This window comes from Meleagris gallopavo, chromosome 1 (assembly GCF_000146605.3).
Source record: "Meleagris gallopavo isolate NT-WF06-2002-E0010 breed Aviagen turkey brand Nicholas breeding stock chromosome 1, Turkey_5.1, whole genome shotgun sequence".
Classification (NCBI taxonomy): Eukaryota; Metazoa; Chordata; class Aves; order Galliformes; family Phasianidae; genus Meleagris; species Meleagris gallopavo.
In genome coordinates, this window is record NC_015011.2 from 43679572 (window position 1) to 43692207 (window position 12636).

At 39.8% G+C, this 12636-nt stretch overlaps 2 protein-coding genes across 9 annotated transcripts in view; both read right to left on the minus strand.

Moving 5' to 3' along the window:
- NDUFA12 (NADH:ubiquinone oxidoreductase subunit A12) overlaps positions 1 to 159 on the minus strand; it is a 7399-nt gene extending 7240 nt beyond the window's left edge. The window contains exon 1 of the mRNA XM_010709255.3: positions 37 to 159. Within this exon, the coding sequence (XP_010707557.1) occupies positions 37 to 125 (89 nt within the window). The 5' untranslated portion in view covers positions 126 to 159. The remainder of the gene's footprint in view (positions 1 to 36) is intronic.
- A 1682-nt stretch (positions 160 to 1841) lies between these two features.
- NR2C1 (nuclear receptor subfamily 2 group C member 1) overlaps positions 1842 to 12636 on the minus strand; it is a 52791-nt gene continuing 41996 nt past the window's right edge. For 7 of the 8 annotated variants that reach the window (XM_010709283.3, XM_010709292.3, XM_010709275.3 and 4 more), the window contains 2 exons: positions 9276 to 9381; positions 8163 to 8786 (listed from right to left, as the gene is read on the minus strand). In XM_010709283.3, the coding sequence (XP_010707585.1) occupies positions 8612 to 8786; positions 9276 to 9381 (281 nt within the window). In that variant the 3' untranslated portion in view covers positions 8163 to 8611. Of the gene's footprint in view, positions 6959 to 8162; positions 8787 to 9275; positions 9382 to 12636 lie in introns of those variants that run through there. The other variant, XR_793078.3, reaches the window with a different exon arrangement.

Sequence of the window (12636 nt, forward strand, 5' to 3'; positions counted from 1 at the left end):
CCGCTCCGCTCCGCTCCGCGCCGCGCTCCCTGTTACCTGAGCAGCTGCAAGATGGCGCCCCGGACGCCGCCGTGGCCGCTGAGGTGCTTGAACGCCCGCTTCACCACTTGCACGTACTCCGCCATCTTGGGACGGCGCCGCAGCGGCTCCGGCACCGCCCCGCGCTGGGATTGGTGCGCACGGATCGCGGTGATGGGACGGGCGGGCCGCCGTGCTCCGAGGATGCGTGGTGCTCGTTCGCTTGTTCTTTAACTTCACAAACCGTTGTTTTGCTGTAAACCACTTAAGAAAAAAGATCTGTGAAAAAGAAATTTTTAAAAAGAGGCCAGCCAACTTTTGGATCACTAAACAGCTGCAACTCCCAAACCAGTTTCTAAGGATATTCACGAAACTGGTGAATCTGGTCATCTTCACTAAGAATCTAATTCTGAGAACATTTTCTCTGCTGGCAGCGGTCTGAGAGGTTTGTTTGTATCTTTTTCCCCGAGGGTTACAATGGATAAGCTCTGGGTCACTTCATGGATCCACATGGCACCGTGTGTCCTTGTAGTTTGACTAAGATCGCTGTGGAGGATGGCACTTTGTAACTCCAAGCTGGGAGAAGGGATTTCCTCAGGCCTCACCTGGAATACTGTGTCCAGTTCTGGGATCCCCGGTACAAAGAAGACAGGGATCTCCTGGAGAGAGTCCAGCAGAGGGTCACAAAGATGTTAAAGGGCCAGGAGCACCTCCCCTGTGAGGAAGGGCTGAGCGAACTGGGTCTGTTCAGTCTTGACAAAAGAAGACTGAGAGGTGATCTGATTAATGTTTATAAATATCCTACTAAGTGTGGGAATCAAAGAGACAGGGCCAACCTCTTTTCAGAGGTTTGTGGGGACAGGACAAGGGGAAACAGCCATAAACTGGAGCATAGGAAGTTCTGCACCAATATGTAAAGGAACGTCTTCACAGTGAGGGTGACAGAGCACTGGAACAGGCTGCCCAGGGAGGCTATGGACTCTCTGTCTCTGGAGATACTCAAGACCCACCTGGACGCCTACCTGTGCAGCCTGCTGTAGGGAGCCTGCTTTGCAGGGAGGCTGGACTCGATGATCTCTGGAGGTCACTTCCAATCCCTACAATTCTGTGATTCTGTGATTAGCATCATAATGCAACTTCAATCCTACAGCTTTTCTTACAGCTTATTGAAGCTTTTATGGAACAACATTCGTAGAAGCAGGAACTTCTTACAGCATCTTTACATTACATTTTGATTTTTCCTCAAGCAGAGTAAGTCTCCACAAAGAATTTCATTGCCATTAGCCTGAATGCTCAAGTCCTATTGCACCTACTTACAATGCTTTTGCTAACATCTGGTCACCACTCATGAAAACCCTATCTTACTGCTCTGTTCAACGTTATCCTCAAACTCTGTGCAGATACCATGATTGAATAATGTGGAATACAAACACAAGCATAATGCTTTCCTAAGAGTTTATTGGGGTACCTTTGGAAGACAGCATTCATTTGACTGTAAAACTCATGGTCCCATAAATAATTCTTTATTCCCAGTTTCTAAGATTTGATGCTAAGTCTCTGTTAGATATGCTGTGCCCCTAAAATTTTGTATGTTGAACCTCACTGTCTTAGAAACTGCCTAACCAAATTTAATGCTTTTTTTCTTTCCCCCCTGTGGTTCCAACAAGTTGCACAGACTTAGTGACAGAACGCCATTCTACACAAGCCCTGAACATATCAGTTAGCTCTTTCTTTTCTAATACAGAATCACAGTGTAGTACACAAGAACACATTTTTTAAAGATAAATCCATTTCCTGAATGACTCAATGATTGCACAGAAAAGTCTCATTGAATCCTATGTTTTATTTTTTTAAGAGCTTTATTCAGTGATAAATTGATTTTGAGAAACCTAAGTTCAAGTATTTCACAGAAAGTGTAAAAAACCAACCCACAAAGCAATTCAATATTTACATTTTACCTTACAATATATATATTTTAATTGTTTATCTATTCCACTGCAATTCCTTCTGTTCTTTGTATGAGAAGTCATATGAGTTTATGCTGCAATGATTTCACAACTAAGGAATATACATTTGCATAATTAATTGGAATTCCTCTTGCAATTAAAATAATAAATCCAATACACAACAGACCCAGCTATGTAGATTTTGAAAATCTGCCCCATCCTTCTAAAATTTCTGAGTCTCAGAAGCATTGTCAAATTCACATCACCGTTCTTTACATTTTGTGGGCCCAGCCTCTAACCATAGTTTCTCTCACTCTGGTCTGAACAGTGCAATCTCTAATGCTTTTCCTCTTGGATTTGTAGCCCTCCTATAGTCCACATTTCCCAAAAGCACAATCAAAAAAGGTTTTTCACTTGTCTTCGGCTGCTTTAAAAGAGATTGATTCACGGTCTGGAACCAAGGCTAAAGGTGCAATCTTACTGAAGAGAAGAGGTATTCTGTAATTTTCAAAAAACCCCACGAACATTCTAGTGTGTATATACTTCTGTGACAATACTAAAACACTCAAAACCAACAATGCTGGCACTTTTAGAAGACTTATGCCACTTCTTGGGAAGTGCCTGGGCCATCTCACGCAGCAGCTGCCTCTACCTTTCATTTCCCAATAGCAAAATTCCACTGGTTACAGTGTGAAAGAAAAACTTTCATGAGAGCCATCATAAACCGAAGTATGTGGCTGTTCAGCTTGCTCTCTGGTAAGACCCAAAGATGAAGCAGGGTTGAGGTCTCCATAGTGGAGCTTATGTATGTGTTCAGCATCAGCAGCCACAAAAATCCCATGCGTCCAGGAGTGACTGCTTTGAACAGAGGTCAGCTCCATTGCCATGACTCAGGATACATTTGGTTCCTACACTGGAGCCAAAATGCACAACCCCGAGTTCTGATAAAAGATTAATGTAGCAGAAAATTGTGTTACACATTAGCAGTAGCACATCAGGGTGAGGATAGCACTTCATACTGCAGAGCTGAGGATAAAAGGAAGACTGAAGTGGCTGAAAGGGCTGCTTACAGGCATGGGTTAATGTGACTTTGTGCACATGAACAAAGGAAAAGCAGAGCTCAGGAGAGAAGGGCTCATATGATGAAGTAGAAACGTTATTTGGGGTTATTTTATACAGAAGCATGAGGACAAAAGACAAGACTGTTAGAGATGTTGGTTGAAGATGCTGCTGAGTAACCCGTTGGAGAGTTTCTAGACTTTCGTTATTTACCAGAAGAGCACTTCTTTCTAGAGAGCTCTTCATTTTTTCCTTCAGAGATGACCAAAAGGCAGTGAAATGTTACTGGTATGGGAAGGAGCAGGTAGTAGATTAGCAGTCTGACCAGAGAACAGGTCTCTGTGGAAATGCAGAGAAGGGTAAGCTTTTAAAACAAAAGCAACAAAGCAACTGGAGTATCTGCTAACGGAGGGGGAAGAGAGTCTGACTGCTTATTCTCTCATCAGCATTACCCAAACTTTCTCTCTCATCATACAAGGCTTTCCTCTACAGTGCATCATCTACTCCACAGTACTTCATTTACTTCAGGATGAATGCATTTCAGAATCTAGGCACGGAGAGAATGGTAGCTCATTTCTCATTTGTTCTTGCTATCTGCATATTCATGCAAACATCACAATCATTTGTAATTGAAGACTAAAAAAAAAAGACAACTCTTCAATTGGCACTGGGAAATCAGTTCTAGAAAGGACCCAAACTTGTCATCATTTCACAATCCATAATGAATTGAATAAACTTCTCCAAAAATAACTATTGTTTTACTTGGCATGAAGATCTGTGATCAGAATTCATTATATCAACGTCTGCATGTAGTGCTTTAAAATAAAAAAATACATTGGTAAATTACATTCTATAATAAATCACTAATTTTCAAATAGCCAAATTCCCAGGGCAGAAAGGAGCAGTAAGCACAAAGAGTTCCTAGCAACAGGGTAGAGAACAGCACGATACTGCAGTGATCACAAATCCCAGAGAATGAATCTACTGACAACACAACATTGTACAGTAAAGTGACATCCACGGACTCTTTGGAATCATACACACTGCTTCAGGGCTGTAAGACAACCTGTGTAGAACACTAACACATAGGTGATTACTATTGCTTTCTCTAATAGAAAGTTACAATTTATTTTTAAAAATACAGCCAAAATAGACTTTACAAATTCAGGTTTCAAGACATTTACAATGAATTTTTTATACCACAGCAGAACAGGTACAGCGACGTTCTAATGCCTGTAATGGGAAACCACAGCTGCTGAACAGAGTAACAGAGCAGTGACTTTCACTGAAGCCAATGGTCACAGAAGAGAGGTACCAACAGGTTATAAGTGCAGAAGGTACACACAATGAAAGTGCTTTTGAAGCAAGTTTAAAGTAGAACAGTCGTTTGTATCAGGAACTCTACCAGTACGAAACAAGCCCCCAGAACTCATATATATATGCACAACATACACTTCCAGGGACAAGATTCCAAATGTATCATTTCTTCCGTTCATGTGTTTGATACAGAAATGAATTTTCATAACATTGAACATTTTAAAGCTGTCATAACAGAGCTTGTTCATTCATTGGCAAAGCAAATTATTAGTGGTAAGTGCTGCAGTTTAGTTGTATTCTGACGAGGTATGGAAAGTTTCAGAATGCTGAAGATCAGAAGGTTAAAAAAAAAAACATGAAGGAGAAAAGGTCACAAAAATAATGAGTTACTTTAACATCCACTGTGAAGTGAGCCTTACTGCTCGCATTTGTGTTGAACAACAGTGTGACTGAATAGCATGAAGGGCAGCCCATTCCTGAGAAAGCCCAGTTGTGCCTCACTCCTCATCAAGAGCATGAATGTACAGTTAAAGAACTCAAAATGATAAATGAAAAGTCTTGGTAAGAAAAGTGAATAATGCAAATGCAACCACCTGTACTATGGGATCCACCTTCCTGATCATCAAGACAGGAGAGAATACTCGCCAGGCAGCACAGACCAGCACGCACTCTGCCTTTAACCTGGTACTGAACTTACACTGAACATTTATGAGGAAAAAATGTAACAAACATTGGGAAAAAGGTTACTTACCAGTAGGCAGCACTTTTTGCAGTGTTTTGCATATCTGCACATTCACTTTATAGAAGTCCAAACATTGGAGGTATCCAAGATTATGGTTGTTTGCGGAGGCCCTTACAATACCTCAGGTGTTCATGCATCTGCCTCCCTCTTTTGTTTCACCTGACAGTCAGTATGGAACTTACATTTGGTTAGCCACCAACAGAAAGGGGGAAAGGGGGCATATGGTTATCGCACAGATGGACAGCAGAAGTAACTGGAATCTTTTTGAGATAAACACCTTTTCTTTTTGCATGAGTATGCACATAGCCAGACAATACATAAAAAGTGTATGCCACTTCTTGGCAATTTGGAGATCTCTTGAACTAGGTTTCCATTTTGTAATAATACTATACAGATATTGAGCAAAGCCCCAAACGCAGCCTGGGAACTACTAGAGTATATCCTGATTACTGATGGTGACTCGACTATACTGCTCTCAAAAGAGGTAATAGAATCTGTAACTGAGCTTGGAGATGGGTGTCCTGTTTGACTTCTCACCTGACTGGGAAAACTAGATTGTATGATATCTGCAAGTTTTTGTCACGTGAAAGGGTGTGACACTGTCTCTTGCTACCCAACACAGAACGCGTAGTCTCACATCTGGAAACACTGGATTTTAAAAAAAAAACATGGATGGGTTGAATTCTTGATTTATGTGATCTGGCAAAAATCTCAGATCAAGCTCAAAGGATTTTGCCAGGAAAGTTAACAGTAAGAGATGTGGGAAGGGGAAAAGTCAGCCATTGAGATTTGAAACTTCTGCTGCCATGCAGAGGTGACAGGTATCCAAAAAGAATGTGACTGCGGTTCTTGTGCTTCTGAGTTAACACAGCCTAACTGCAGATCCAGCAGTCAGCAGTGACAGCAGTTCACACTTCCCTGAAGTAGGCCAACTTGTATTCAGACTACGGTGTGGAGGGAGAACAGCGCAGAATTTCAGAGAGAATAAGCTTCTATGGCCACATCCTTCAAAACACGGCTGTCCAAGACAGATATGCTGAAGGATTCAATCCCTAAAGATTTACCTCTCTACAAACATTGGTATTTTCTCAGCTGTTTCTGCAGCTATACAATACCATGCAAAAACCACATTTGCTGAATCTTCTGGCCAGCTGTAAACAAAGAACAGTTTGTCATGCCTGGGGCAGAAAGCTAAAAAAATACAAATCTGCAAGGGTGTGGGAGAGATTTGCAGTTTCTACTGCTCTTAGAAGGAAAATGGGTTATCTGAATTTGGAGAATATTGGGAATCAAATTCTTCCAATATGTGGAATGCCTGGTAAGCCACTTACAAATTATTCAGGAGTAACCTCCTGGCAACTTCCTTGAAAGGTTTAACACAACTATAACTATTCCTGCTAGAAACAGAGAAGAGCTGGAAGACAGGGTCCAAATTTCAGAGGAAACATGAATAGAACAATTCACTTCCCATCCACAATTTGGAACTACAGACGGCAAGATGGCGGGGCCTATAACCACAGGGAAGTGACAAGCACAGTATATTGGCAGCCGTTGTCTTTCATATTTCCTTAACTACTGCCCTCTTGAGACAGAAAAAAAGTCTGCACACTTCATGAACTCCAGGGAACACAAATGCAGAGCCTCAATCCTTCTCCTTTAGACACATGGACTGTGGGAAGGGCTCGGGCACGTAGGAAGCTCCAGCATCTTTAAAGGCTGTTCTCCAGAAAGCCGCTACATGCCAAATTCAGAGCAGGGGAGAATGGTTCCATCCCATCAGAGGTCCTCAGCACTAAGCGTTTCCATCTCTGGATCTGTGTATGAGCAATCCTGTAGTACAGCCTCTGATTAGAAGTTGGCAGTGGAAGATCCAACTCTATTAGTAGAATTAAAAAGGACACAATAATTCAGTGTCAGTTTTCTGCTTCTTTTTGGCTGACTGAAATCCTTGGATGCTGAGAAAAAACACAGAAATCACCAAAATCTCATCTACCTGTCCCCTCAATGGCCTTGAGGCATGGCCTTGGAGTTGCAGGTACAAAGGGGCAAAGGCTTCCCTCAAAGCTGATCTTTTGGCTAAGGAACTGGGCTCTTCCTCACTCAGTGTTGCCACAGGACTAAAAAGTTCAGGATAAATGGAACTAGGCCTCAATCCAAGATTTAGATAAACTTGCAAACTGCTGTCGGCAGCAGACCGTAACTTTGCCTAGAATCTCTCTCTAATTTTAAGCAACGGATATTAAATGTGCTAGGAACATATAGTTTCCCATTGCAAAAGGAAGCTAGGAGTAATCAACCATCAGTGTTATTTGACAATGAGGCACGTTCCTCAAGATAGGAAAGCACGTGAACCCATCTTTGATGGAGCCATAATGTGTATTTCAGTCAATAAACACAAAGAATCTACTCATTTCTAACATGGACAGGCAAAGCAGCAGAGACCACGTTCGTATAAACAGAGTACTGGATTCAGTAATTTCTAATTTAAAAAATAATCACACAAGACTGACTGACTGGAAAAGACACCTAGATAGCTAGGGGATATCAATTAAAAAAAAAAAAAAACCCGAAGTCCTATGCAAAAGAAACGATATGAACACATGCACAGAATTCTAAACAAGATTCGTTACTTATAGAAGTGGTCAAAAGAAAACTGAGACACATCTAGAATGCCTCCATCCCTGTGTGCTAAGTTTGAAAGAGGAAAGAGTACTGCGAAAAACCTTTAACTTTTGAGAGCAGAAAAAATAGGAGGTTGCTCTCTTTGAACACCTGCAGTACAGTTCTCAATTTTTCATAGTATAAAAGAGCTGATATCTACCAACACACAATATTACAGCATAGTATACCTCTTCATCCACAGAACAGTCAGTACTGATCCTTTGCAGCTTTACTTTTGATCAACTGCACCAACATGTAAGCAGAATATTTTTAAGTGTGTAATTCCTTTACCTTCCCTGCTCTTTTAACAATATCCACTGCTTCATTCAACAGGAAATAATCTCTTTCCAAAAGAATAGAAAATAAAAGTTTGGTTATAAAGGTCGCCCTTCCATAGAAACAATGCCCTTTTCAAGATGTTTGATCTTATTTTCCATTTAATCAATGAGAAAGAACTAACAGCAAAACACTGAAAACACAACTCAGAGAGGAAACTTAATTTATTTGTCTAAAACACCAAACTAAGTTGAGATACCTTAGTTCAGTCAAAGCTTCTTCCGTTTCTTCACAAGCCTGGATTTCATAAACAAATATTCCAAGTTCATCTATCTACAAAAATAGGATGGACAATTCTTGACTTTCCTCAGATATCAAGTTAATTTACAAGTCCTTGAAGATCAGATGAAAAATAGGAAGCGATCCTATATTCCTTAAGACACTCCACCGCATTTCCCAAGTGTACTGGAAAGGAAGAACACGAGTCTTCTTTAGAAAGGTGCGTGGGAAGGCCTATTGCCATCTCTTGGAGACAGAGTATTCATTTACATCAACCATGTCTGCCATGGTACAGAATCCTTGATTGCTACTTTTATACAGCATGACCGATTATTTGAGTGTTGTAGTCTGCCGTTTCCATTCGCAGAATGTATGGGATGATGCTATCAATCTGAACGTTTCCAATTAGTCCTGCAAAGAACAGCTCTTCAGTAATGGCAGCACTCATCAGCCTCAGGGCAGGCAATCGGAGAAGAAGTCGAGACAGTCTGCAAAAGTAAGTTTGGCAAAAAGTCACTTTGGTCACACATTTTGGCCTTAATCACAACCATGTTACTGATAAGAAAACAAAAAATGAATAAGGGACGACGGTGATAGAAATGTGCTATATTTACTTCATGAGAGGCTTAAACACTTACATCAAAAATGTCAGCCATTTCTTCGACAGCACCAAAAATGTGTATATATTAGTCAATGAACTGTACAGTATTTGGACTTAGACTAAATGAGGAATTACTCCAAATAGGTGCAATTCAAGATGAAAGAAATACTTCCTCTATATTCTAGTATTTCATTTTGGACATTAATAATTAGATAAGTGATAATCATAATATGCATGAGCTCTTAAATATTTTAAGTGTTCTAAAAGTCATTTCTAAGAAGAAAATGTATGTGTTTACTCTAAGTAATACTGTGCAAATCAGTATCATTGATGCTCTGAAAAGAGAACAATCAAGTGAGCACGAAAGTGTACACACCTGTAAGTATCATCTGGATATGCTTTTGTTACATAATCTTGGAACTCCATGTACGCCTTTTCTTGAAATTTCTCAATCTGTACCACATTTTCCAGCCCTGGGTGATCTGAAAGACACCCTACATTGTTACACCTGTCACACCAAGACGTGTTAAAAGCTGTACCGATTATCTAATTGCAAGCATGCTGAAATTATTATTTGATAGCTGCAGCAACTTCAAGTTCTCCAACAGTTTTAATGAAGGATGCTGCTTTACCTCCTTATTTCTCTTCCTCTATCCTGATGTTTTACTTTACTGTTTATAAATACAACCAGACAATTGGAAAAGTTCAAATATGTGCAGTGCTTGTAGTGTTTACATCATTCTTGATAATAAACCTCTGTCCTCTGTGTCACACAGAACAGTACTGTTCCAATGCACTGATATTTATTGAAATTCTGTATGCACAAATAGCATTTGTGAGAAAAAAAAAAGATAAATACACATAGGGGGAAAAAAAAAAGCTATGAACTATTTGTTTCCTAAATTTTGCAGGAATTAAAGGTTACTTAATCTAATGGCCAAGTCACGTTTGGAAAACATTGGTGATTCTGACCACTTTACACAGTTTAGTCTTTATTTTCCATCTGGCTTAATGTAAATGTTTTACTGTCACAATACCATGACAAATTGTGTAATGTTATTTGTCAAAAATCAATGCAGGTGACAGAGGTTAGCAAAGAAAGCAACAGATTTTGAAGAGTTATTGTTGACATGCAATATATATTGCTTCATGACGTTGCTTCTAGAGCAATGCCAGGAACAGCTAGAAGTCTGCTTCCAAACCAGTAGTTGAAGACTGCTAGCATGCTAGTAGCAATCTCTAAAGATGCCAAGTCTTGTAGGCACTCCCTTGCACTCAGCTCTTTGCCCAAGGCTGACTTGCTACAGTCATGCAGCTGGAGTGGCACAGAAGATTTTCACTAATCTTCCAATCTCCAGCTATGGAACATGGCAAATCAGCAGTCTACCAAAGCAGATGTTACCTTAGGACTGCTGCACGTGCAGTCCAGCCCCACCCTGGAACGGAGCAGTAAAATCCCTGAAATTGTAATTTCTGGCCTATAAATCATTGCCAGAATATCCCTTCTGTTCAGGGTACTGGTATAAGTTTTTTATGTCTTGCATGTATACTGTCAAGAATATTGGCTTATGGGTCAATATGCCGACATTAAAGCAGCTGCACATCCTTAGGAATGTGATCATAAAACCATGTGGCCTAAAGAAAAGTCAGTCCAGTCACCTGACTTGATACAGGTTTTTCCTAGAATATTTGTCCTCCTACCTTTTCAATCGTCGAATGCAATTTGGAAGGAAACAAGCTAACTTTAGGCTGAACAAAGAAATAATTGTTGCTTTGCAAGTGTAAGCTCTCTAAGGAAATATTTTCAAGTCTGTAACAGGATTGATTTCTTCAGCCAGGTCAACACATTCTGCTATAAATTGTTTCCTGGAGGAACCTGTACCAGTTACAAGTATAGGAATGGCATGAAAGGACTGCTTAGGGGGTAAGGAATGCTTAACAGTGAATTAAATCTCCCGCAAGCATGATCTACTAAATTTAAAGCAGCAAGCACCTTCTTACCCCTCACTTTAAGGAAGTCCCTGAGTCTGTGTATTCAATCCTTAGCAGGAAGGAAAAATTATAAACATTTTCAAGCACTCTTAATATTGAAATTATTGGCGACCCTGCACACAGCAGGGGAGTTGAAACTAGATGATCACTGTGGTCCTTTTCCACCCAGGCCATTCTATGATTCTGTGAAATTAGACCCATGGTGGATGCAGTGGATAAGCAGTACCTTATCAGAAAATTGAAATACTTCCTGTGCTTCACTGGACTGCAGAAGCAAACACAAAACTGTGCAAAATTCTTCAAGTCATGAGGGCTGGTAGCAAGATTATGCTTTATAGTGAAGATATTCAGGGTCTGATTTTTCTGGGAGATCTAGAACAAAAGAACTCTCTGGGATCTCCTCTGTGAATCTCTCATCTTTAACAGAGATTCTGACATTACTTAAAAGGCTTCTCATTTGCAGGAAGGTCTTTAATCTCAGAGGTCTTCCAAAAGTGCAATATCAAAAAGAGAAGGAAAAAATAAAAAAAGGGGAAAAATAGAAAGACAGGCAAGGTTTTGTTATGCACTTAGCCAAATTTCATGTATTTGTGGTGATGCTGATGCTTTCTCTGGAAGATGTGGGTACTCTCTGGGGATACCACTTAAAGAAAAGATAATTTCAGTGTTCTTTTAGATACATATCAGAAAACTTGCTTAAAATTTATACTTTTGAAGTGGCAAAGTTCAAGAAGATTTTTTCACCTCAGCTGATTTCTCTTGGAAAGGGTGAGCTGCAACTGAATTGAAAAAGACAGCTCTTCTCAGACCTCAGACGTGTACAGAAGTGGCAGGTACCATCCAGCTCTCTGCCACATCCCACACAACAGACAGACTACACAGTGACTCACACAGCTTTTAAAATACAGTCTGATCTTTTCCACAGAACATCAGCATCTAGAAAACAGAACAACGAGAAGCTGCTCATGGTTTTAAACTTTCCTAATGCAAAATAGAGCAACTCTGTATTTACCTGCTAAATCTAACAGTGAAAAATTCCTGGTGATACAAAAAATACTTAAGGTTTACTTTTTTTTTTTTAATCAAAATATACTTGTTTTTATATTAAATTCGTAAATTCTGAATGAAATCTAAGACCTGCAGCATAAAGACAGAATATCTGAATGCATTTACTGAAAAGTTAATTCTGCAATTTTCAGATAAAAAAATTTAGTTTTGTCATTTTCTCCAGTCTGCCTATATTTGTCATGGAATCTACTCAGTCCTTTTCTGTCTTAACCAGAAAACCTTTATTCCTCCATAGTGTGGACTGATCACTCAGAAAGAAAAAATAGTCATTATTTCATTTTAGCACCACTGCCTGATGAATAGCCAGTTAACTTTATTTTCAGTACATTACGCAAATACTGACCAGAAAACAGAAATAAAAGGAAATGCTATGTTTAATATTCATGTTCATAATACTCATGTGAAGTGAGGGGAGATGTTACTGTGATTTTATATGCAAGAATCAAGGCTTGGAAAGATTGTCATATATTAAAAGCATAACTTGGATTCACCTCAGCAGGAAGCACAGGAACAATACTTCTGAAAATTAAACTCCAGGGCCTCAGAAGTAGTAACCCAGAATAGAGAATACATTCAAAAGTAATAAATAGATAGCAGAGGCAAAAGCATCATCATCACCCAACTATTTTCATTAAAAGAGAAACCCTCTTCTTCCTACAGTCCTGTCTCATTCATTA